General features: G+C 41.0%; 1 protein-coding gene across 1 annotated transcript in view; it reads left to right on the forward strand.

Annotated features, from left to right (window-relative positions):
* Positions 1 to 27,991, forward strand: part of LOC122550661 (PC3-like endoprotease variant B) — an 889,929-nt gene that overhangs the window by 785,081 nt on the left and 76,857 nt on the right. The window contains exons 14-15 of the mRNA XM_043691743.2: positions 11,943 to 12,053; positions 23,615 to 23,708. Of these exons, the coding sequence (XP_043547678.1) occupies positions 11,943 to 12,053; positions 23,615 to 23,708 (205 nt within the window). The remainder of the gene's footprint in view (positions 1 to 11,942; positions 12,054 to 23,614; positions 23,709 to 27,991) is intronic.

The following is a 27,991-nucleotide window of genomic DNA, read 5'->3' on the forward strand; positions in this document are numbered from 1 at the left end:
AAAGGCCTTTTCCCTAGAGTGAGGGAGTTCAAAGCTAGGGGGCATATTTTTAAGGTGAGAGGAAAAAAATTTAAAAAGGATTTGAGGGGTGACTTTTTTCACACAGAGGGTGGTTCGTATGTGGGATTAACTACCAGATGAAATAGTTGATGCAGGTGCAGTTACAACATTTAAAAAGACATTTTGATAGGTAGATTGATAGGACAGGTTTAGAAGATATCAGCCAAATGCAGTCAAGTGGTTCTAGTTTGAGAAACTTGGTTGGCACGGACTAGATGAACTGAAGGCTTTATAACACTGTTAATGAGGAGAAAGTGAGGACTGCAGAATCTGGGGATCAGAGCTTAAAAATGTGTAAAGCCCTGAAGAAGGGCTTATGCCTGAAACGTCGATTCTCCTTCTCCTTTGATGCTGCCTGACCTGCTGCGCTTTTCCAGCAACACATTTTTAACACTGTTAATGAGTTCAGTTGTGATTATCAAATTGAACTGGTTGAATTAACTAGCTGCTAGATTGATGTCAGATTGCTACTGACCAGTAACTCTTGTCTTCCCAGTTTTTGGGAAGCTGTGCAGATTACAAAAAGAAAACTTCAGTTAAGATGCCAGCAGGCTGTACTTGCAAACTCTCCTCCAAAGGACTGATATCCCTCAGGTTGATGGGCACAAAGGTAAATTTAAAGAAAATTCATCATCCACAACTTTCCTGTGCTAACCTACAGAAATGCAATCATGTAGTGACATTGCAACATCCCGCCAGTATTTTAACTTGTCAGCAGATACAGAGAACAGGCTGACTAAATGAGTGGCAAGTGACTGCTCTGCCCCTCACTAGGAGGAAGTACCATGTAGAGGAACTGCTGGACAGTCCTGCAGCCCACAGCACCAGGAACTTAGTAGTGGGCGCTGCTGCGATTGTGGGTAGGAGCACGAAAAAGGCCCTATAGATTTCTAAATATAAAAGTAATACCACACTTTACTTCACCCCTTCCTCTTTAATAACAATTAAACAAAAGTAAGCAACCTATTTCCATCTGCCTGCCCATGCCTACATATTGTGCTAAGGGCAGCATATTATCAGTGTCATATAGCTTGTTGATAGATTCTTGGTTATTTATTCAAAAGGTCAGGCAAGCTACCAGTTTTGGCAAAACAGGCCCCCACTGCACCCCACTAACTGTATTATGGGAATTTGTTGAGGTGACTGAGATAGTGGTGGGCTAGATGTCTACTCCAGGTTATATTTCCTCAACCCCCAACTAGCCGAAACATTCTTGGCCATTGCTGGAGAATGTAAAATTGAATCCATCAGATCCTAGAAGTTAATGACTAAGCTTGTGTATAATTGAAGTAATTAACAATCAACAATCTAAGTTCAACCATGTCTAGGTCAAGGAATAACGTATTGGAGCTTATCATAGGTATCATGGGAAAAAAAAATGTTATGGGAGTATTGCTTGGAGTGCAGGTTCATAGTTCCTTGAAAGGAGTTACTGGTAGGTAGGGCAGTGAAGAAGGCATTTGGTATGCTCTCCTTTATTGGTCAGAGCAACGAGTATAGGTGTTGGGAGGTCATGTTGCGACTGTACAGGACATTGGTAAAGCCACTTTTGGAATATTGTGTGCAATTCTAGTCTCCTATCGGAAGGATGTTGTGAAACTTGTAAAAGTTCAGAAAAGATATACAGGGATGTTGCCAGGTTTGGAGGGTTTGAGTTACAGGGAGAGGCTAAATAGGCTGGGGCTATTTTCCCTGGAGTGTCAGAGACTGAAGGGTGACCTTATAGAGGTTTATGAAATCATGACGGGCATGGATAGGGTAAATAAACAAGTTCTCTTCCCTGGGTTTGGGGGTGTCCAAAACTAGAGGGCATAGGTTTAGGGTGAGAGGGGAAAGATATCAAAGAGACCTGGGGGCAACTTTTTCACACAGAGGGTAGTGCCTGTATGGAATGAGCTGCCAGAGGAGGTGGTGGAGGTTGGTACAATTACAACATTTAAAAGGCATCACGATAGGTGTATAAATAGGAAGGGTTTAGAGGGATTTGGGCCAGGTCCTGGCAAATAGGACTAAATTAGTTAAGGATATCTGGTTGGCATGAATGAGTTGGACTGAAGGGCCTGTTTCCATGCTGTACAACTCAATGACTTTGTGTAGGAGCACTTCTCGATGTAGAAAAAAAGAACCCTGAACAAAGTGTGTTGGACTTAACTTGGGGCAAAGAGGCCTTTCTTGGAAAAGAAACTAAAATTTTCAGAAATATTGGGAATTATTCTTGCCAACTAAAACTTTATGGTCACTTAATTTTTTTTAATCAAACCCACCAGAGTTCACTCTCCTTCAATGGACAGTTTAATCCTTTTGTTTTAAACGGATTTGTGCTCCCACTGAAGTAGCAGATGTCGGTTTATTCCCAGTACCACCAATTGTAATTTCTACCCTCAGGTCCTTATGATTGAAAGTTCAGCAGCACTCACTATTTGGGCTTATGTACAGGAATAACTAACTGTACCAGATGGCTGCCAGTGCTTGTGGACCTTGCAGAGATGTAAATAAACTGAAGATTTGCTGGGAGGAAACAAACGTGTATATCAGAATTGAGAAACCTGACACATTTCTATAAAGCTACCCCAAACAATCTTCCCACTGTTACACTATTGGTAGCTTTTTTAAAAGCCAGGGCTGCAATATTAAACAACTCCTTCTATCCAACAAAAAAGATATAAGGATTGTAACATGTAACCTACATTTGTCCTTTGCTTGATGGCTTGCTTACATTTCCTGTCTATTTTGCTAATATATCATATCTAAACTACTGCTCCTTAATAAACTTAACAGATCTTATAGATTTACTTACAAATAGTTGGCTGGTCATCCTAGGTATCTGTGGCCCCCAAACCCAAATTCCGAAAGGAGAGTCAGGCTGTCTTCCCAGTTTCTTCCCCTACAATACTGCAAGTCCTCCTGGTTTCCAGCCATTGCCAAAGCAATGGGAAAATTCACTCCTATAAATTAGCATGATGAATCGTAAAAGTAGGAAATGAAGTTGGTTAAACAATGACTAAACGATATGACTCCTAAATGGTGTGCAGTGATTGCCAGTTTGATACCAATGTCAACAGGATAGCCTTTAGTAAACTACAGTCAAAAAGAGATCTTTCTTGGCAGAGGCTGATCGATTGTGTTGGCAGATTTTGGTTCCTGTTCAGAACACCACATTCAGCAGCTTGTGTGGTCAAATGAGAACATTATACTGTACCGTACCAAAGAATTCTGACATTCATTTACTAAGTAATTAAATCTTCTGTTAATTATTGCAAAACTAAAAACCACTTATGATGCTCGAGCCCATATGCAATATAAAACTTCATCGAAAGTAACAAAATGCTCTTATAAAAATGCATGTCACCATTGTAAATTCAAAGTCTTGAAATCTGAATGTTGGTAAAAAGAGAGAATTGTCAAAGATTTTCTCTTGGCATTCAACAAGTTTTGAATAATCACAATTTCTACTCCTAATTGGTTGGTTGGTAAGCTAACTCTGGTTAAGCAGTTTTTATTGAGAAATAATCAGGAAACCATAGCTTTCTCAGATTTATTAGATTTTGTTTTTAAATGTGCAAGACTTGAATCTTATTGATAGCAGGGAATGAATCCTTATGCATGAACGCATGGCACTTCTAGAAAGTGTAACTAAGACACATTACACGCCTTGACTGATTACCTTAAATTGGTTGTTATTATCATTGTGATTGTATTCAGGTTTGTTCACCTTGTGCTGCCCAGTCACAGAATTGCTTCTGTTGATAGACGTTTTGTTTTGGGTTCTGCAAGGTAATCTCCTTTTCCTTTTTCCCTGCCTTCCCAAATAAAATTATCAGTTTATTCCGATTATCACTTTACTAAGCACGGTAGAGGTTAAATTTAGCCAGCCCACAATTGGAACCATAGCGGCCAGCGACAACTAATCGTGCGAGAGGCCATGTATTGGTCTTCTGTGTTGGCAAAAAGGAAGTTGGAGGATTGGCTGGAAATATGCAGAGTAGACTGTATAAGCTGTTAAATAGCTAGTGCTGCCATTTTGAAGCACAGCACATCCCATGAATATGAACACCTGAAAATGCATTCAATAGCATGAAGGGCACCCTGCAACACTATTTAAAAGTCGAAAAGCCAAATATTGTGGATATTGGAAATCTGAAACAAAAACATTATGCTGGAGAAACTGAGCAGGTCTGGAAGGAGAGATAGAGTTAAAGATGTTGCCTCTATGTTGCGGTGACACTGGTGAACTATGACAATGACACTCACCTCCAGCCCTGACTTCCTCACAAACTGTGTATATTCTTCATGCTACTTTGTCATGGAAGAATCAGCAGGGACACCACCACCAGAACTGCTGAGCTGCTGGCTCTCTGATTGGGTTTGCACCCCTGAGAATTGGGGCCATTATTGGGCAGCAAGTGACAAAGTGACTCCCCAGTATCGTGCTGTTTCCATCCTTAGTAGAATGACTGCACTCACAGTAGAAAAGGCCATAAGTTCAATAATTTGATGCATCTAATTAATTATCACTCAGTTACCTGCTTCATTGCAGCACTTAAAAATGTGTAACTGGTTCACACTATCTAATTTGTTGAAATGGTCATACTTTTAACTGAATTTTACTTCGGGGTGGATGTTACTGCCATAATTGTACTGGAATTGTTATTGTATCGTGCCACATGATCTCACCATGGTTACCCTGATGACACTATGCCATAGAGTGTAAGAAATTAGGATCCTTGATGACTGTGAACCGGCAAGATTTTCTTCAGTGGACTCAGGTTAAAATACCCAAAGTGGGATTTGAGCATTAATGCATGTTCTAGTCCAAATAGGAAGCAGAAACAAAATCCAGCACTTCTACCTCAAGTTCTTACATAGAAGCTTGGAGATAAGAGCAAGAGTAGGCCCTTCGGCCCCTCGAGCCTGCTCTGCCATTCAATATGATCATGGCTGACCATCAAGTTCAATATCCTAATCGTGCTCTCTCCCAATGTTCCTTCATCCTTTTAACCACTGAAAGTTACATATACCTCCTCAGAAAAGCACTTTTTGGCCTCAAACACTTTCCGTGGCAGTGAATTCCACAAGCTGACCACTTGTCAGCTCTGGGTGAAGGTATTTCCCCCCTCATCTCAATCCTAAAAGGTTTAACCTTTATCTATAAACTATGACCTCTGGTTCTGGACTCCCTCAGCATCAGGTACATCCTTCTTGAATCTAACCTAGTTAGTGTCTGGTTCTGTTCCAATTCCATGAGATATCCTTCTTTCTTCTAAACTCCAATGGATGCAATCCGAGCCAACTCAATCTCTCCTTTTTGTCAGACCTGCCTTCCCAGGGATCAATTTGGGAAAGCTTTGCTGTACTCCTGTGAGCAAGAACGTCCTTCCTCAGATAAGGAGACCAAAACTGCACACAGTTTTTCAGGTGTGGCCCTGTATAATTGCAACAAGACATCCTTTTTCCTGTACTTGAATCCTCTTGCTATGATGGCCACTTACAGTTTGGGTTCTTCACTGTCTGCTGAACCTGAAAACATACTTTCAGCAACAGGTGCATGAGAACACCTTGTTAAACGTCTCGTTAAACATCTTCCTGTCTCAATTTATAGACATTTAAATAATAATCTGCCTACCTATTTTGCTACTTCACAATTATCCATATTATGGTCTATTTGCCATGTATTTGCCCAATCACTCAGCCTGTCCAAATAATCTCTGCATCTTTCGCAGATCACCTTTCACCTAGCTTTGTATCATCTGTAAATTGTAGATACTACATTAGTTCCCTCATCTAAATCATTAATATGTATTGTGAATAACTGAAGTCCTAGTACCGATTCTTATGGCACCCCACTAGTCACTATCTACCATTCAGAAAAAGACCCATTTATTCCTATTCCTTGTTTCCTGTCTGTTAACCAATTTTCTACACATCTCAATATACTACCCCCAATCCCATGCACTTTAATTTTGCACATCAATCACACATGTGGCACTTTGTTGAAAGGCTTCTGAAAGTTCAAATAAACCACATCCACTGGCTCCCCGAATCAACTCTACCTGATCCATCCTTGAAAGGTTCCATTAGATTTATCAAGCATGATTTTCCTTTTCTAAACCCACATTGACTATCTGAATCGACCATTGTTTTCTAAGTGATTTGCTGTAAAAGCCTTGACATTAGACTGTAGCATCTTCCTCACTACCTATGTCAGACTCACTGGTCTATAATTCTGTTTTCTCTCTACCCCCCTTTTTAAATCAGGGGATTACATTAACTAGAATCTTGGAAGATAGCCAACAACTTCCTTAAAAACTCTGGGATGTAGACTATCAGGCTCTGGGGATTCATTTGCTTTTAATCCCATCAATTTCTTAAGTCTCCTGTTGGAAAATATTTGTCATTTGCCTCACAATCTCGTACCATTCTAGGAAGAACAGAAGCAGAAAGTTAGAATTAAAAAGGCCAATACTTGTAGGGAACTAAATTAGGGGCATTAAAGAAATGAAAATAAAAGACTGCCATCCACGTAGTGTTTTCACAACCTCAGAATGTTACCAAAGGATGTTTTATAGCCAATGAAGAGCCTTTGGTAGAATAACTATCATTGTAAGGTGGGAAATGTGTACATACACAAAGCCCCCATAAATCGTGTGATAATGTGTTTTATTAACCTTGGTTAAAAGAGAAGATTTATCCAGGACAGGATGGACCCTCCTCTGCTCATCTTCAAAAAAGTCCCAGGGCACATCTTACATGCACCTGAAAGAATAGACAGATTTAACATTGCATCCAAAAGATGGCATTTTTCACAATGCAGAGCTCCTTCACCACTGGAAAAGAAACATCAACCTGGATTACGTGCTCAATCTCAGGGTTGGGAGTTGAACCAACAAGCATTAAATTTAGACAAAGTGTTACCCACTCAGCCAGAATTGATATTCCACTGACAGCGTGTTTAAACATTATTCAACAATTTAAAGCTGACCACTTGTCAAGTAAAAATTATTTGTCAGAAAAGTTAATTCCAAAAAAAGGTTTCAATTATTAAATTAAACAAGCGTCTAAATAATGACAGTATTTTGAGCTCACTCCTTGAGGATTCTCAGGCCGTGTTTCCACTGCATTAAAAATGCAGTAGCTTGCCCTTCCTCACTACATCACATGCAACACACAATAACGATTTAGTATAGTTAGTCAAGCTAATATGATGAGGTGCTGCCAGACCCATCAAGACAATGCCAGCTATATTGCTGCATTGTAATGGTCTGTTCTCCAACCATCTGGCTGCCCTTTGTGGTTGACTGTAATTTTATAATTTAGATTTTCACTGTACTGTCATGGTTTTGAATCTTGCCCATGTGTGGCAATACAGAAATCATTGAATATAAAGAAAACATGCGATTTTGTACCAGTTAACCTAATAATATTTTGTGCATTACCAACTATCTAAATATTTCTGGAGTGGAATATTTTATGGTCAGTGCAGACCAGTGGATTTTCAGACTGTGTGTAACTCAACTTGTGTGTAGTCATGCACACCATGGACCATTGGAAACTCGACAATAGGGAAGAACATCTGCCGTCCTGACAATTGTTCTTCTTTTCTGTAAAAATGAATGAAGCATGAAGGAAACATGAAGAAAGAATCTGCTCCTGAATAAATTGGATGCTGTGCTGTGAATAATTCCAATGCAATCTCCATTGTGATCTTGAAAGGACCCTATTGCAAAAAGTAATCAACACAACAGAAACTGACTTTCATTCCTATAAATACAGTAAGGGGATTCATTGAAATAGTGTCAACAAACAGAGCAATGAACACAGCCGATTGTACTGCCCTACCTGCTCATTTCCTCACACAATACCCATGACAAAGACCAAGGTGATTTCTTCTTATTCAGCAAGGCCTTATCAGAATATCGGGCTGTTTTGAATCAGCCATTCTCTTCCCTAGCCGAATCACTGTGCCTTCTCAAAGAGGACAATTGTTAAACCTTGCCCAATTATGAAATGTTAAAGGGTACAGATTCAATTGTAGAGATACAAGAACCAACTTTAGAATTAGAGTCGTAGAGTCATAGAGTTGTACAGCACAGAAACAGACTCTTCATTCCAACTTATCCATGTCAACCAGATATACTAAATTAATCCAGTCCCATTTGCCAGCATTTGGACCATATTCCTCTAAACCTTCCTATTCATCTACCTATCCAGATACCTTTTAAATGTTGTAATTATACCAGCTTCTATCACTTGCTCTGGCAGCTCATTCCATACACATGCCACCCTCTGCGTGAAAAATTCGAATCTTTCACCTCTCACCTAAAAAACTATGCCTACTTTTGGACTCCCCTACCCTGGGAAGAAAGACCTTGGCTATTCATCCTATCTATAACCCTCATGACTTTATAAACTTCTATAAGGTCACAACTCAGCCTCCGACACTCAAGGAAAAATAACCTCAGCCTAATCAGACTCTCCCTACAGCTCAAAACCTCCAACCCAGGTAAATTTTTTGAACCCTTTTAAGTTTAACAACATCTTTTCTATAGCAGGGAGACCAGAACTGAATGCAGTAATCCAAAAGTGGCCTAACCAATGTCCTGTACAGTCACAATATAACCTCACAACTTGTATACTCAATGTACTGACCAATAAAGGCAAGTGTACTAAATGCCGACTTCATTACACTGTCTATTTGTGATTCCACCTTCAAAACTCTCCAGGACCTTACCATTAATTTTATAAGTGTGATTTGTCTTTCCAAAATGCAGCACCTCACATTTATCTAAATTAAACTCCATTTGTCACCCCTCAGCCCATTGGCCCCTGATCACGGTCCAGTTGTACTCTGAGATAACCTTCTTCACTGTCCACTACAGCATCAACTTTGGTGTCATCTGCAAGCTTACTAACCATTCCTCCTATATTCACATCCAATCATTTATATAAGTGACAAATAGCAGTGGACCCAGCACCATATCTTGCGGCATACCTCTGATCACAGGCCTCCAAACCAAAAAACAATCCTCCTCCACCACCCTCTGTCTTCTACCTTCAAGTCAGTTTTGTATCCAGATAGCTAGTTCTCCCTGGGTTTCATGCGATAACACCTTGTTAACCAGTCTGCCATGCACAATCTTGTTGAACATCTCGCTGAAGCCCATATAGATAATGTCTACTGGTGAGCTTCATCATTCTTCTTTGTCACTTCTTCAAAATGCTCTATCAAGTTAGTGAGACATGATTTTCTGCACAAAAAGCCATGTTGACTATCACTAATCAGTCATTGCCTTTTCAAATGCATATAAATCTTGTCACTCAGAATTTCCTCCAATAACCTATTCACAACTGACATGAGGCTCACCAATCTATAATTTTCCCTGGCTTTTTCCTAACCACTTCTTTAAACAACGCATCATGTTAGCCAAGCTCCAGTCTTCCAGCACCTCCCCCATCACTATTGATGATACGGATATTTCAGCAAGAGACCCAACAATCACTTCCCTAGCTTTCCACAAAGTTCTGGGAGACAGCTGAGCAGGTCCTGGGGATTTATCTACCATTTTGAATTTTAAGACAGCATCACCTCTGTAATATGGACACTTTTCAACATATGGCTTTCTCTTTCTCCTTCTCTTCCATATCTTTGTTCTCATTAGTTATTAATTCCCCATCAGGCAGAAGTGTTTGAAGTGTGGTTCCATGGGGTACTGATTAATATTGATTTCACCCAAATATGGTCAAACCTTTGTAAATTTCCATAATCTAAGGTAGGTTCTGCTCTCTAACATTAAAATGGTGAGGGGTCCAGATAATAAACCAGGTTAGCAGATGATTTGTGTTCTTTTTTATGGATGCACCCTTCAGGTTGTGTAATAATGGGTATGTAATAATGTTCAAGAAGTTTGGGTATGTTCTGACAACGGAGTAAAAAAGTGTGTTGCTGGAAAAGCACAGCCAGTCAGGCAGTATCCAAGGAGCAGGAGAGTCGATGTTTTGAGCATAAGCTGTCCATCAGGAATGTGGTCTGACAACACTTACCAGTAAAAAATGTTTGGATGATCATGGGGGATTATAGGAGAGGGCAGAGATAGTCATCCTCAATGTTTTGCCCTCAGCTGTAGTACAGTGTAATACATAGTTATTATTATTTGTGAACATAGATTTGAAAGTTGAGAAAAAAAACTGATTTTAGTTTTCCATTCCATTGAGGTGGCTTGTTTTTTCTTTAACAAGAGGATGAGAAAGTCATCTGGAACAGTGAACTTGAGACAGCCTTTCCAAGAAAGCATGCAGCTTAATCTAAATGATTCGATCAGCCCTCTGATTGCTGTATGTTTGCAGGTTTGGGTTAATTATCTACAGAAACAGGTGGTCAGAAGTTTGCTAGCAGATTGAGTTCAGAAGATGTGAAAGCATACAGGCAGAACAGCAGTTTTGAGTTTCTGAGTGTCCAGACTTTGAGAATTTAGTTTGTCGAAGTCTCCACGTTGTGACAGTTCCAGGCCATCAGAACGAGAAAGAGATCCCAGCTCCTTCTGCAGTACAACAAGAAGGTCAGAAAAGAGTCAGTTGAGTAAGGAGTTAAATGGAAGTCATTCTTCACTGGGATTGAATATATATAAAATATTGCCAGGATAGTTCCAAATTATACAGATATACCTTTGTATTTGTCTTTTCTTTGGTGAAATAAGCTTAAGTTCTTTTGTTAAAAGACTATTGACAGTCTCATGTGAGTATGTTTGGACAAAGACTATCATGATAACCAATTTGTGAAAAAGTAAAACTTATGATCCATCAAGCCAGGTTTCACACTGGGATCTGAATAATCCAGCACTTTCATCAACTGGGATCACAATAAAGGAGAATTAACATCCAGCAAATACTTCAACTCCAAAGGTTCCAAATGTGTTCCTTTAGGTCATGATTTATGCATATTAATAAAATTCACTAATATTTTTGAAGGGAATTTTCATGGTCTAAAAATAGAGTTGATTTTCATCCTGTCTTTGAGCAGAAGCAACATCTTTATTAGTCCTGGGGTTATAAATACTACTGCAGCAATTAAAAGCAATATTAAACCAATGTGAAACTGTCTACTGCTGCTGTTTCATCTTTATTTTCAATGAACCTTCCTTGCTTTTTTCTTGACTTAATTTTTTTTTCCCTCTTGCTCTCACTATAAATTTATTACTCATTTCCTTCCTATTTACAGTGGACCACTGATGGTCAGACTGCAAGCAGCAGGAATTGGTCTTTAATAAAAAGAAATCATCCATTGATTCCAAACACTAGCTTCTATTCAAGAGATATGTTGTCAATATTTATTCAATTCCTTTTGATTTTTTTTCAAAATTAAATAATTTGATAGCACTTAAATTACCGAGATGAAAGTGTTGTTAAACAAACGTGAATTGTGGACAATCTTCAGTTCTTAATGGACTGTGGTTTCAAGCTTCTCACCAATGTATTGCCAGTCTTTTTGATGTGCATCAGCGATGACTGTGAAGGGGATCCACAGCTGAAACAGATGGAAAATCTCTTTGTGTTATCAATGAAATCAAATAGAGTGTAAATAAAAAGCTCTATTCACATCTAACTAAAAATAGTCTCTGAAGTCCTCTTTAAAGTAACTGTTGGGTGGCATTCATCAGAAAATTGAATTGTGATTAAGAAAATGTGTGCACAAGCTGTAAAATAGTCTTTATGGTTAATTAAATGAACCGCTGTTTCAATGTCGGGTGAAACAAAGCAACAAGAATAATTCACTGTCTGCTGTCTTTTTTAGCAGTGTATACATCATGTGACTGGACTAGGTGGTGTACTTATTGTTAGTTTATGCCAACTCTTCATATTCATTGTGTGTATTTGTTTTCATCCAATAGATATGGATTTGGTTTGCTTGATGCTGGACGTATGTTGAAGGCAGCCCTTGAGTGGAAAACCCTGGGTCCTCAGAGAAAGTGTGTGGTTAATTCTAACCGTCAAATGAAAAAGTAAGTTGCTTGGCTTCTTAAAACAAAGAATCACAAAATGACATACTGTCAACTCTCTGCAAGAGCAAACTCCCTATTCGCTCCTTGCAGCCTGACAATTTACTTTTTTTCCTTACTGCGTATCCCATTCCCTTTTCAATGCCACAACTGAATCTGCTTCCACCCACACGTAAGCAGTGTATTCCAAATTCTGGCCACACGCTGCATAAAATATATTTTTCCTCAAGTCACGATTGGATCTTTGTCAATCACCTTAAATCAGCGTCCTCTGGTTGTCAACCTTTTCTTCAAAGAAAGCAAATTTTCCTCATCAAAGCTGTCCACAGCCCACATGATTTTCAATGCTTTTATCAAATCTCTTCTCAATCTTATGTTCTCTACGGGAATAGCCCAAGCTTCTCAATCCTATCCATGTAACTGAAGACCCTCATCCCTGGACTAGTCTTGGATTTATTTTACTTTCACATCCTTCCTTAAGTGTGGTGCTGAGAATTGGATACAATACTCTGGCTGATGCTAAACAAGTGTTTTATAAAGGTTATTGTAAATTTATTTGCCTTTGTGCTCTGGGAGATTCTTAGAAAGCTTGGGATTTGATTTCCCTTTAACAAAACTGTGTTGGTTTTCCTTAATTAATCCATGCATTCAAGTTCTGAATACAGATGGGAGTGATGGCTGCCTGGGGAATTATAGTCAGAGCAAAGTCCATGGCACACAAGTTGGTTCATTTGTGTCTTGGAGCAGAAGCCAGACTGGAATTGCATGAGTAATCGAGGATTTAATGTTAAAGGAAGACATAGACATTTTTACAGTCTGAGACATAACTCCTGGATGGCATGTTGCATTCCTGGTGCAGGATCAAGGATGTCACTGAGCAACTACAGAACACTGAGTGGGCAGGTGAATTATCAGAGATTGTAAACCATACCAGTATGACTACATAGGCAGCAAGAGAGTTTACAGGCAGATTTTGAGGAGATAGGAAAGTCACCTCGAACAGGTCCTTAAAGATAGTAATCATAAGATTCCTCCTAATGTTATATGCTTAGGTGTGTAGAAAAAGGAGGAAAACCAGTGAGAGAGTGCAGGACCATTACCCTCTGTCTTCTACCTTTGAGCCAGTTCTGAATCCAAATGGCTAGTTCTCCCTGTATTCCATGAGATCTAACCTTGCTAATCAGTCTCCCATGGGGAAACTTGTCAAATGCCTTACTGAAGTCCATATAGATCACATCTACCGCTCCGCCATCATCAATCCTCTTTGTTACTTCCTCAAAAAACTCAAGTTTGTGAGACATGATTTCCCACACACAAAACCATGTTGACTATCCCTAATCAGTCCTTGCCTTTCCAAATACATGTACATCCTGTCCCTCAGGATTTCCTCCAACAACTTGCCCACCATCAACATCAGGCTCACTGGTCTATAGTTCCCTGGCTTGTCCTTACCACCCTTCGCCAACCTCTAGTCTTCCGGCACTTCACCTGTGACTATCGATGATACAAATATCTCAGCAAGAGACCCAGCAATCACTTCTCTAACTTCCCACAGAGTTCTAGGGTGCACCTGATCAGGTCCTGGAGATTTATCCACTTTTATGCGTTTCAAGACATCCGGCACTTTCTCCTGTGTAATATGGATATTTTGCAAGATGTCACCATCTATTTCCCTACAGTCTATATCTTCCATATCCTTTTCCACAGTAAATACTGATGCAAAATACTCATTTAGTATCTCCCCCATTTTCTGTGACTCCACACAAAGACTGCCTTGCTGATTTTTTGAGGGGCCCTATTCTCTCCCTAGTTACCCTTTTGTCCTTAATATATTTGTAAAAACTCTTTGGATTCTCCTTAATTCTATTTGCCAGAGCTATCTCACGTTCCCTTTTTGCTCTCCTGATTTCCCTCTTAAGTATACTCCTACTTTCTTTATACTCTTCTAAGGATTCACTCGATCTATCCTGTCTATACCTTACATATGCTACCTTACATATAACCAAACCCTCAATTTCTGTAGTCATCCAGCATGCCCTATACCTACCAGCCTTCCTTTTCATCCAAACAGGAATATATTTTCTCTGGATTCTCGTTATCTCATTTCTGAAGGCTTCCCATTTTCCAGCTGTCCCTTTACCTGCAAACATCTGCCCCCAATCAGCTTTCAAATGTTCTTGCCTAATACCGTCAAAATTAGCCTTTCTCCAGTTCAGAACTTCAACTTTTAGATCTGATCTATTCTTTTCCATCATTATTTTAAATCTAATAGAATTATGGTTGCTGGCCTCAAAGTGCTCCCCCACTGACAACTCAGTCACCTGCCCCGCCTTATTTCCCAAGAGTAAGTCAAGTTTTGCACCTTCTCTGATGCACATCCACATACTGAATCAGAAAATTGTCTTGTACACACTTAACAAATTCCTCTCATTCCAAACCCTAAACACTATGGCTGTCCCAGTCTATGTTTAGAAAGTTAAAATCCCCTACCATAACCACCCTATTATTCTTACAGATAGCTCGGATCTCCTTACAAATTTGTTTCTCAATTTCCCTCTGACTATTAGGGGGGTCTATAATACAATCCCAATAAGGTTATCATCCTTTCTTATTTCTCAGTTACACGCAAAATAAGTTCCCTGGATGTATTTCCGGGAATATCCTCCCTCAGCACAGCTGTAATACTATCCCTTATCAAAAATGCCACTCTCCCTCCTCTTTTGCCTCCCTTTGTATCCTTCCTGTACCATTTGTATCCTGGAACATTAAGCTGCCAGTCCTGCCCATCCCTGAGCCATGTTTCTGTAATTGCTATGATATCCCAGTCCCATGTTCCTAACCATGCCCTGAGTTAATCTGCCTTCCCTGTTAGGCCCCTTGCATTGAAATAATTGCAGTTTAATTTATTAGTCCTTGTCCCTGCCTGCCCTGACTGTTTGACTCGCTTCTGTTCTCAACTGTACCCGTCTCGGATTGATCTCTTTTCTCACTTTCTCCCTGGGTCCCACCCCCACACCTTACTAGTTTAAATCCTCCTGAGCAGCTCTAGCAAATCTCCCTGCCAGTACATTAGTCCCCTTCCAATTTAGGTGCAATCCATCCTTCTTGTACAGGTCACTTCTACCCCAAAAGAGATTCCAATGATCCAAAAATGTGACTCCTTCTCCCATACACCAGCTCCTCAACCATGTATTCATCTGCTCTATCTCTACTTTTTGTCATTTACATAAATGATTTGGATGCGAACAGAAGAGGTACAGTTAGTAAGTTTGCAGATGACACCAAAATTGGAGGTGCAGTGGACAGCGAAGAGGGTTACCTCAGATTACAACAGGATCTTGACCAGATGGGCCAATGGGCTGAGAAGTGGCAGATGGAGTTTAATTCAGATAAATGCGAGGTGTTGCATTTTGGGAAAGCAAATCTTAGCAGGACTTATACACTTAATGGTAAGGTCCTAGGAAGTGTTGCTGAACAAAGATACCTTGGAGTGCAGGTTCATAGCTCCTTGAAAGTGGAGTCGCAGGTAGTTAGGATAGTGAAGAAGGCGTTTGGTATGCTTTCCTTTATTGGTTAGAGTAATGAGTACAGGAGTTGGGAGGTCATGTTGCGACTGTACAGGACATTGGATAGGCCACTGTTGGAATATTGCGTGCAATTCTGGTCTCCTTCCTATCAGAAAGATGTTGTGAAACTTGAAAGGGGTTCAGAAAAGATTTACAAGGATGTTGCCAGGTTTGGAGGATTTGAGCTATAGGGAGAGACTGAACAGGCTGGGTTGTTTTCCCTGGAGCATCGGAGGCTGAGGGGTAACCTTATAGAGGTTTACAAAATTATGAGGGGCATGGGTAGGGTAAATAGGCAAAGTCTTTTCCCTGGTGTCTGGGAGTCCAGAACTAGAGGGCATGGGTTTAGGGTGAGAGGGGAAAGAGCCCTACGTGACAACGTTTTCACACAGAGGATGGTACATGTATGGAATGAGCTGCCAGAGGATGTGGTGGAGGCTGGTACAATGGCAACATTTAAGAGACATTTGGATGGGTATATGAATAGAAACTATTTGGAGGGATATGGGCCGGGTGCTGGCAGGTGGGACTAGATTGCGTTGGGATATCTGGTCGGCATGGATGGGTTGGACCGAAGGGTCTGTTACCATGCTGTACATCTCTGTGACTCAATGACAGAGGACTTCAGATACCTGGAATATTGGGATTGGAATTGAGAAGATAGAGCCATCATTGGCTTAATGGGTTACACCTCAGCAGAGTCAGGAGCAATGTCCAGCTTGCTACAGCTATTAGCAAGAATGTAAAAACGCATGACAGGGTGATGAGAATTAATAGATAGCATTAAAAATGAAAAGATGAACAAAGGATGGGAAGTAACAAAGGTATGACCGTGAGAAGTTCAAAGACATAAGCTGTTATCAGACTTGTGATTATATCAGGTTTACAGTGTCAGTATGAGAGTGTAGGGAACATGATAAATTTAAAAAAACAGCAAGCACAAATAGCCCGAAGGGAATATGGTGGCCTTGATGAAAAACTCATTTATAAAAGGGTAGCATTGGATGTTACATATTATGGGATACAAGATTTTCAGGAAAAAAAGGGAAGGAAACAAGTGACAATGGGTGGCAGTATTGATTAAGAAGAATATTGCAATATCATTCAGAAGGAAGGTGTCCTGGATGGGTCAGGGATTCCAATTGGTGGGAGATAAATCGAAAGAGTAATGGAACACTACTGGATATATATGTAACATATGTAATATGTGGCTGCTGACTCATGGGAAGACATGGAAGTGCAAATCTACAGCAATGTTACAGAATGGTGCAAAAATTAGAGTAGCATATGCAAGGTACTTTCATCATCCTGATATAAACAGGGATAGTAATCATGTAAAGGTGAGAGAGTTGAGCAAGAGTTTCAGAAGTGTGTTCAGAGAGGTTTTCTTAACTGAGTGCGACGCTGGCTTAATGAGGAAGGAGGGAATGGAGTGTCTAGCTCTCAGGAAGGTAGATTAAATGGTCCATACAGGTACATCTATATATTAATCAGAAGTAACAAAGATAATATGTCCTTCAGATCAATGAATTCCAATTTTAGTCTAAAAATAAAGCTGTCTTATGGTATAGAAAGCTCTATGGTTGTCAAGGTAACCTAGGTCAGGGATACAATTAAAAATCAGGAGAACAATAGTGTCAGTCCTGGCTTTGCAAGCATTACAACTGTGGAAGTGAAGCTGCATGTAACTCAGTCAACAGCACTCTCATCTCTAAACTTCTTCTGAATTAATTCCTACACCAGGACTTGAGTGCATCAAAATCAAGGCTAACACTCCAGTGCAGTACTACAGAAGAACTGTGCTGTTAGAATTGGCACCTTTCAGATGTGATATTAAATGGATGTCTCACCTGTCAGTTCAGGTGAAAATAAAAAGTCCTGTGCACTAAATCAAGAAAGATCAGGAAAACTATCCATAGTGTCCTGACCAATGTGTATTCTCAATCAATATCGCAATATAAGTTATCTGATCATTATCACACTGTTAACGTCCACACAACTGAAACAGAAATAGTAAAAACCTGCATTAGACCTCAAGACTGACTATTTTTACATTGACAAAAGGGAGGAGTGCACATGCTGGAGATTAGAGTCGAGTGTGAGGTGCTGGAAAAGCACAGCAGGTCAGGCAGCATTCGAGTAGCAGGAAAAATCAGGTTTCTTGATTAAGAGCTTTTGCCCTAAACGTTGATTTTCCTGCTCCTTGGATGCTGCCAGCACACCAGAACTGCAAAAAGAGGAAGAGGAACACCTATACAAGGTATTCGCAAAAAACGGATATCCTCACAATTTCATCAACAGATGCCTAAGGGAGAGACAACAGAACGAGGACACGCCGCAACCCAAAGGACTAGCCACACTACCATACGTCAAGAACATCTCTGAAATGACAGCCAGACTACTGCGACCACTAGGACTTATAACAGCACACAAACCAACAGCCACTCTCAGACAACAACTCACCAAAACTAAGGACCCGATACCCAGCATGAGCAAAACTAACGTAGTGTACAAAATCCCATGCAAGGACTGCACAAAACACTATATAGGACAAACAGGAAGACAGCTAACGATCCGCATCCACGAACATCAACTAGCCACAAAACGACACGACCAGCTATCCCTAGTAGCCACACACGCAGACGACAAGCAACATGAATTTGACTGGGACAACACTACCATTATAGGGCAAGCCAAACAAAGAACAGCCAGGGAATTCCTAGAAGCTTGGCACTCATCCACAAACTCCATCAACAAACACATAGACCTGGACCCAATATACCGGCCACTACAGCGGACAGCTGAAACTGACAACCGGAAGCGGCAAGGACAGGCCACTATAAATGCCGGAGGAAACACCACAGAAGCGCTTCACAGGAGGCTCCCAAGCACTGAGGATGTCACCTAGACAGGGGACGAAACGTTTGCAACAAAAACTTCCAGCTCGGCGAACAGAACCACAGCAGTTTTTCTATTTCATGAATGAAAGGGTTCTGCTTTACTTGTTCTTTGCTGGTAGTGCCACCTCCTGCATCTACCAAACTGTGTACCTTCTCTTCATGCCAAATGCATACAACTATGCAGGGCACCACTGTATACCTCCATGACCTCAGATTCCATGATTGTGGGCCTTACCCCAAGCAAACCTGTGTGCACAATATCTTGGAAGCCACATGTTGTCTCACCTCAGTTCATTAGTCACTAACCTGCTCCCTGGATGAGCCCTTCCCAATAAGTGATTAACAAGTGCACTGTGGGGGATTTTTCTGCCTTCAGCTGCCCTAATAATTGAAAATGACTTTGTTCCACATGAAAAATAAATTTGCAGGTGGTTGAAGAATCCAATGCATGAGCTACAGTCTCTGTCACAGGAAAGGCAGAGGATTCGGAGGGTGGGATGCCCAGATTGTCACATGCTCCTTTGTCAGTTGAAGTTTGACTTCAGCTTGCCATTAGGAATGATACTCAGGGTGTACAGATCCTTCCCAGATGCATTCTGTCTACTTTGGTTGTTCTTAGTCCATGATTTCCCAGGTGGTAATAGGGATGTGATACTTTTTCAAAGAGGTTTTGAGGGTGTCCTTGAAGCGTCTCCTTTGCCCTCCTGGGACTTATGAAAACTGTACCTTCTTTATTCTTCTGCATTTTTGATTGTGGACTGAAATGGGAAAAGGACAGTTTTAAAAAAACGAGGATTGTGAAAAGGATTGCTGCACTTTGTAAAACAAGTTACAAGCACTTATTGTATGTCCTGTTTACCCTGTTGTTTGTTTAACCACTGGGACAACTTTACTTGCAGGTAAACTATCAATTGACATTATGTCCAAAGTGAGATTCAGCTGGAAGCAAGCAGTTAATTAGTCCCGGGAATGGTGACCAGTTGGCAGTGACCTGCTCGTTTACATCTGTGCAATGTCTGCCTATTTTGATGTAAGCTTCCCAGGTTTGGAAAGTGGTCCATATTATTCAAGACTTCATCATAGATTTTTATAACTTGGGAGTATCAGTGCAATATGATAGGGTCAGTTTGGTAAAGGATCTTTGTCTTAAGATTATTTGATGCAAGGCCAATAGTCTCATATGTCTTGGTTGAAAGTGTTGATGATGGCTTGGAGCTCAAGTGTGGTCAGGTGCATGCATCGTCCACATCTTCTAGTCCAATGAGAGAGGATGATACAACCTTGAATCTGGCCTGTGTACAGAAGAGATCATGCTACCCACCAACATCTCAATACAATGCCAGCCTGGCACGAGGTAGAACAGAGCATTCAGCAGCTAAAGAAACAGCAAGCCATCATAAGCAGATGACCAAGAACTGGTAGAATGTTGGCAGAATGTGCGGGATGTTGAATGTATATTCCAAATGGTACTGAGGCTTGCAAGTGACTGTCCCTTTGCATTGGCACAATTGGACTGAATGGTGCCCTAAACGTTGTAGTTAGCGGTGAGCAGATGGGGCCACTTACCCTTGTAGAGCATAAGAGATTTTTCATCCTTCACCTGCACTGTATCCAGGTTCTATGTGGGACTACAAAGGTGCTGACCAGCACTGGTACCACAGAGCAGGCTGCCTTGGTCAGACAGGAGAGTCTCTTGCTACCACTCCTGTGGAAGAGGACCACTCACCTTTCGTGGACTGCATAGAGAAGAACCTCTGATGCAGCAATGCTACACCATGGGGCTGGTTACTGTTTGAACTTGGATACCTCACAGACCTTCAACTCTAGAAGATCGTAGTGGGTGTAAAAACCTTCCTTCCACCGCATATCTTGACATTCACAAGTCTCCAAGTGCAAAACCAAACATGCCTGTGTAATAAACTGAGAGTCACTTCATTGCATGAGAAAACCTGACCTTCCCCCACCCCCCAAATGAAAGTGACTCCCTCTTCCAAACCTGTGTCTGGAAGATTTTACCCTAGCATTCTGAATTTGGAATCACAATGAACAAACTGAACATTTGATCATTATTCCCTCATACATCCTCAGTAATCCTATTGCCTTAATATGCATTGTACTTCAAAGTTTTATGCAATTACTCAACTCTTGGTCTAGGAGATAAAACGTTGTGTGTTCCCTATCTTTATGTAAGCTGTGCTGCTATCATTCCTCAGCCCATGATCGGAAAGCTGAGTCTAAATACCTCCCTTTGTAACTGGATCCTGGACTTCCTGACTGGGAGACCTCAGTCAGTCCAGATTGAGAACAACATCTCCAACACCATCACACTTAGCACAGGGGTCCCCCAGGGCTGTGTGCTCAGTCCACTGCTGTTCACCTGCTGACACACAACCCTGCAGCGTTGCTCAGGTTGAATTACATCATCAAGTTCGCGATGATACGACTGCAGTGGGTCTCATCAGCTTGAGCCATAAGTCAGCATACAGAGAGGAGATGCAGCGGCTAATGGACTGGTGCAGAGCCAATAACCTGTCTCTCAATGTGGACAAGGTGAAAGAAATGGTTGTTGACTTCAGGAGGTCATGGAGCGACCACTCTCCGCTGGACATCAATGGCTCCTCCACAGAGATCATGAAGAGCACCAGATTTCTTGACGGACACCTGGCGGATAATCTTACTTGGACCCTCAACACCAGCAGTGCCTCTACTTTCTGTGGAGGCTGAGGAAAGCCCCCCCCCTCAACCCCCTACACTGACCCCCATCCTCACCGTTCTATAGAGGGCTCATTAAGAGCACCCTGAGCTGCTGCATCACTGTCTGGATCGGGAATTACACCATCTCGGATTGTAAGATCCTACAACAGATAGGGAGAACAGCTGAGAAGATCATTGTGGTGTCTCTTCCCTCCATTACAGACATTTACTCCACACACTGCAGCTGAAAGGCTAAGAGCATTGTGGAAGCTCTTGTGGAAGAGCACCACACAAACTCTTCTCCCTCCTGCCATCTGGCAGAAGATACCGGAACATTCAGTGTCTCACAGCCAGACGGTGCAACAGCTTCTTTCCTGAGGCCATCAGACGCTTTTCCATCTGAAATTCTTTGCACGACTTCAAATTGCTGCTAGAAAAATGTCTAGTAATTATCATTCTTCTATTATGTTATAACTTGCATGTTTTGCACTTCTTATGCACTTTATGTTGTGTACAATTGTGTAGTTTGTGCTGTCCATGTAGCACCCTCGGTCTTGGAGGAATGCTGTCTCATTTTTACTGTATCAGTTGTATTTGGCAGAAATGACAAATAAAAAGCTACTCTACCAGCTGAACATTAACAATTGTCTTAACAATAAACTCACCTTTGTGCAAAAACCCTCATTGTCACCTCAGAGACAATCGCCATCAGGAAGTTGCTCTTGGAATTATACACATGGACTCAGCTCCTTTGGTGACATATGCTGTAAACAAGCAAACTAGCTCTCCTTCAATCATTCCTATTTAACGAGGACTTTTCATTTTCATTGTGCAAGAAGAGAGGTAAATAATGGAGAAAATTTCAGAGCTCCATGTTACAAAAGAATCTAGCTGTCCTGGCACAAGTCACAAGTCACAAGTTTTGTGACTTGTGCCAGGACAGCAAGTGATTAGGAAGGCAGATGGAATAATGTTTATTGCAAGGGATATGGAATATGAAAATAGAGAGGTTTTGTTTCACTTGTTCAGAACATTGCTAAGCCATATCATGAGTATTATGTACACTTCTGGTCTCCTTGCCAGAGGTATAATTAGAATTCTAATATTAGGATAAATTATAAGGATTCAATTACATTAAATGCAATTCAGTGAAGGTACATTTGATTGATTCCTGAGATGACCAAAGATATCCAGATTAGGTGGGTTGGCCATGCTAAATTGCCATAGTATCTCAGGAGGTATAGGTTAGATGGATTAGCCAGGGAAAATGCAGGGTTACAGGGATAACGTAGGGGTCTGGGTGGGATGCTGTTCGGCGGGGCGGTGCAGACTCGATGGGCTGAATGGCCTGCTTCCACATGTGGGGATTCTATTATGAGGTTTAATTTTGAAGAAAGGTTGGACATATTGGTTTTAGATCTACTGGAATCTAGAAGATTGAGAGGTGATCGTATTCTAGTTGTGAGATATTAAGGGAAATTCATTGGGTGGATGCTGAGGGATTACTTCCTTTTTTGAGACAGATGAGAAACAGGGAGCACAGAGTGAAAATAAAAATTCTTCCATTGAACATATTAATTTTCAATCTGCAGATCATTGATCTGTGGAATTCTCTTCCACAGACAGCAATAGGAGCAGGGTTATTGAATATGTTTATGGTTTCTTTAGATTCATAATTAACAAGGGAATCAAAGGAAAGGGGAGGACACAGGAAATTGGACTTGATGCTACATTCAGATTAGTCAAGATCTTAACAAATGACAGAGCAGAGCTCGAAGAGATGAATGGCTTACTCCAGTCCTAATTTATATGTTCCTACCAACGTTTCATGTAATTTAACTTTTGTACTTAATGTACAGTATGATCCATCCAACTCTAAGAGGCATCTTTAATCAATTTTGAAGTGGGCACATATAAAAGAAGGCAGTATGGAAATGTAAGGGGACAATAATCTGGAATTGAGACTTGATCATTCCTACAAGTGAGCATTATAGTTAATAGTGAATCAATACCAACCGACTGGCATTTTGAAATGTAAATGTGGTAGATAAAAGCATGATGCTATCATCAGCAGAAAATGATGTGACTAGAATCGGTAACACGAAGCCTCCAACGACTGGGGAATGCATGACTGCAAATGTAATACAGGCCCATCAGATCGCATCCCGAGCAGCAGGTAATTATTGCCTTGACCTGCAACTCACTTTCAAGCCTGTTTCCCAGAAGAGATAAAAAAAAGACAGAGTATTTGAAAGATTTAAGGAAAAGGCAGGGGCACCATCTGACAGTGCTAGATTGATACTCGCTAAATGACTGAAGAATGCCTTGATGCCTTCTTTAAACAGTGCTGTTTCTCTAAAATTGTTTTTTTCTTCCTTTCCCTCTTTTCTGTTGAATCCTCCAGAGCTATTCCTGTGGAAGGTTCTCTGTCACTGAATCTAACAACGAATGCCTGCATGAATACAAGGAACGCAATTGACTCACTCGAGCATGTACAGGTGAGAGAGTCACCAACAAACAGTTTTAAGCAATCCAGCAATATCTTGCGGAGTTCCAACAAATGAAGCTGACGTAACTTGGTTTATATCTGGTCAAAATGCTTTGTCTCAACATTAATAGATATATTTGCTGTAATACAATGGCAAAATTCAGCGTTGTCCATTAAATCTTTGTTGGTTGTGTTTTGCAGCAATTGGAAACTTGTACAATTTAGTATATTCAGGTTATAGTGGCTCATAATGGAGTCTTTTATGTTGTAATACAACTAAAATTTGAAAAATTTCCAAGAGGCAGCATGTATAAATAGCTATGTTGTCAAGTTTTTTTTTCGCTGTTGGGTAAGCCAGCTAGTCTGAAGCTATCAAATGTTTAGATTGAGCAATTAAAAATTGCCAGGACAGCAATCATATATAATTATCACCATGCACCTTATTTTTGATTGCAAATAAAGAAACTTAATAGAGTAATCTTAAATTTTGTTTCAATGCAATAGCTCATCAAATGTCACATATATTGTGTTAGTCATGGGTTAAAAGTTGTCAATTCAAGCCCTATTCTGGGGATTTGAGCACCGAATATAAATCGACAATTCAATACAGAATGCTGCTTTTTTGGAGATACCAAACTTCAAATGAGATAATAAACCAAAGCAGTGTTTGCTTGATTCATTCATTAGTCTACATGGTGATCTGGATATGAGGTGTGGAACTAAATGTATTGTATTTTAATGTGAGACTTTTTTTCAAACATTTTATGGGATATTCTTTAGTTATAGTAATGTGCTGCCCCATGGTCAAATCCCAATTAGATCTTACAGGATGTTGTTTGAACCACAAACTGGTTAATTTTGATCTCAGAAAACTTCAAACATTTATTTTGGCCCAGATCTTCCAGTCTCTGGATAGTCTGAGACCAGATATATGCTTCATGATGCTTTAGAAGTCCAAACGTGTTGATTCAGTAACGAATTTCTTCAAGATGTTTTAATTTCCAACAGTTTCCCTTTTTAGGAGAAATAGATCTGATTTATTAACCAGTATGCAGCATCGTAGAATCCTTCCAGTGTGGAAACAGAGCATTCAGCCCATCAAGTCCACACCAACCTCTAAAGAGCATCCCACCCAGACCCAACCCCCTACCCGAGCCCTGTAACCTTGCTTTTCCCGTGGATAATCCTCCTAGCCTACGCATCCCTGGACACTACAGAGCATTTTAGCATGGCCAATCTTCCTAACCTGCACATCTTTGGACTGTGGGAGGAAAGTGGAGCACCCGGTGGAAACCCACGCAGACATGAGGAGAATGTGCAAACTTTATACAGACATTTACCTGAGAGTGGAATTGAACCTGGGTCCCTAGTGCCATGAGGCAGCAGTGCTAACCACTGTGCCACCATGCTGCCCCTCTGCTCCTATAGGATATCTTACAGAAACTTCAGAATACTGAATGGCCTGGACAGAGTGGAGGTTGGGAAGATGTTTCCATTGGTAGGAAAGACTAAGACCTGAATGCACAACCTTGGAGTAAAGGAAAGACCTTTTAGCATGGAGATAAGGAGAAACTTCTTCAGCCCGAGAGTGATGAATCTATGGAATTCACTGCCACAGAAGGCTATGGAGGCCGGGTCATTGAGTATATTTAAGATGGAAATAGATCAAGGGGATCAATGATTGTGGGGAGAATGCGGGAGAATGGGGTTGAGAAACGTATCAGCCATGATTGATTGGCAGAGCAGACTCAGTGGGCTGAATGGCCTAATTTCTACTCCTATGTCTTATGGTTGTATATATAGATCAAAACCTTGTACAACTCCTAGGTAACTATTCAACTGAGTCCCAGACTGCTACGAACCCAACCCAATGAGACCCTACTATCAAGGCATCATTCTCTGACCCCCATACCTGACAACCCCTCCCAAATCAACCCGATTGCTGAGTTGTCATCCACCCATCTACCAACCTAACCCATTGTCACCCTATCCATCTCAGCCACATTATCCAGCTGCCAACTGCCATGAACCCACTTCCTATCTTACCACCTTGCCACCTTATCCCTCCAACCACCCCCCCCCCCCACCCCCCTCCCCCACCCCCGCCTCACCCACACTCACACATTGAAATCCTATTTGAATGTTAGCCAAGGCATAGAGTTTAGGACCAGGGCAGTGATGCTGGTATTACATAAAATGATGGTTAGGCTACAGCTGGAATACTGTGTGCAGTTCCAGAATCCACATTCTCCAATGGATGTGATTGTACTGAAGAGCATTCTAAGCAGATTTACTGGGCTGATGCCTAGGCTATAGATTTATGTTATTAAGATGGACTGAATGGAGTAGGATTGTTTTTCTTACAGTCCACAGAGGGGGGTCATGATTGAGATGTAAAAAATTATAGTGGGCGTAGACAGGATAGATGGGAAGAAATGTTTCCCTTTGGTGGAGGAATCAAAAACCAAGGGTCATAGATATAAGGTAAAGGGCAGGAAGTTTAGAGGGGATGTAAGGAAAAGTACTTTCAGCCAGAGATTGGTGAGAATCTGGAACTTACTGCCTCTAAGGGTGGGAGAGGCAGAAATCTTCATAACATTTAAAAAGTATGTAATGTGCACTTGCAATGCCAAGGCTTGCACAGCTATGAGCCATGTACTAGAAAATGGGATTAGAATAGAATTATAGAATCCCTAAAGTGTGGTAGCAGGCCATTCAGCCCCTCAAGTTCGCACTGAACACCCCACCCAGACTCACCACCTACCCTATCCCTGTAATCTTGCATTTCCAGTGCCTCACCTACCTAGCCTGCACATCATTAAGACACTAGGCAGTTTAGCTTGGCCAATCCAGATAACCTGCACATGTTTGGACTGTGAGGAAAGCCAGAGCACCCAACAGAAACCCACAGAGACATGAGGAGAATGTGCAAACTCAACACAGACAGTTGCCTGAGGCTGGAAGCAAGCCCAGGTCCCTGCGGCTGAGAGGCAGCAGTGCTAACCACTGAGCCACTGAGACCCCTCAAGTTAGGTGGTTATTTTGACCAGCACAGATTCGAAGGGCCGAAGAGCTTTTTGACATTGATGACACCACCTGTAGCAGAAAGGTTCAGCTTCAGTTTATCGTCTTCATTTGCAATTTGTTACTCTGACAGTGCGATACTCCCACTGAAGTGTCAACCTGCTTCATAATTTCAGATCATGAAAAGGGATTTGAATCGCAAAAACTCCGTGGGGATGAGAGTGCTCATACTAGGCTGAGTTTGCACTTCTGTTATTACTACCACAAGTTAGTACAAGTTACGATACTGCGATCATCTCAGGTTTATAAAAACAGAGGCAACTTCAAGCATTAAAAGTAATGAAGGTTGAACCACGCATCAATGCTAATTGTCAGAAAAAGATCCCATAGTTTAGATTGTGGCAATTGATTTGCGGAATTAGAATTTATAAGTGTGTTTTGCAGTGTGCATAAACTGACCCAGTTATACACTTATCTTGGAATGGTTCTATTGCCTTAATGATATTTGTTGAGTGTGCGGAGTTATTGCATGTGAAATATTGATTTTGTTTTCACTGTTGTTGAAACTGTAGAGAGAATTCTAATGGTTTCTTAATTGATCCTATTAAGTCCACCTTCACCAGAGGCAAACCCATAACCATGGAGGCCCCAGCAAAGTATTCTATCCAAAAAGTGCCCTCATTGAGTGATGCCTTGGTCAAACAATTGGCTGGCACCTCCATGGTTACAAGATTGACTCTTTGATGAAGCTGAATTCAATGTTGCAATCATATGTGTGGTTTGTCAGTGTTCTCAGCAGTACACTTAACTTAATAGTCCCACTGGTGTTAAAATGTAGGATAATTATATGTTGTTTGATGCAGTACACTCATTTTGATGGTAATAGTGACAGGAGATTGAGATTGAGCACATGTTAAGGCAGTCCGCGTGAACCTATGCTGACACAAGTTTACTATCCCCAGTACAGTGCGTTTGAAGTACACTGTATCCTAAAGCTACAGTTTTCGTATGAGAAGTGGTTGAAATGGTGAAAATTATAAGTGCAGGAGAATTGAATGCATTCCAGGTCAGCATAGGCAAATTGAGGATCAAAGCTGGTCTCTACACAATTCTAACATGGGACTATTTTTCACCTGTGGTAGGGAATCATGTCTAATCGTCTTGCTCAAGATAGACAGCATGTCTACGTCCACTGATGGAAAAAATATTCTCTGCCACTGGCACGTACTCAAAAGATTACATCTTTTTCCAGCAGCAACATCCAAAAAA

Source organism: Chiloscyllium plagiosum, unplaced genomic scaffold, assembly GCF_037043375.1.
Source record: "Chiloscyllium plagiosum isolate Xiang-an unplaced genomic scaffold, Cpla_swu_hap1 HiC_scaffold_6, whole genome shotgun sequence".
Lineage (NCBI taxonomy): Eukaryota > Metazoa > Chordata > Chondrichthyes > Orectolobiformes > Hemiscylliidae > Chiloscyllium > Chiloscyllium plagiosum.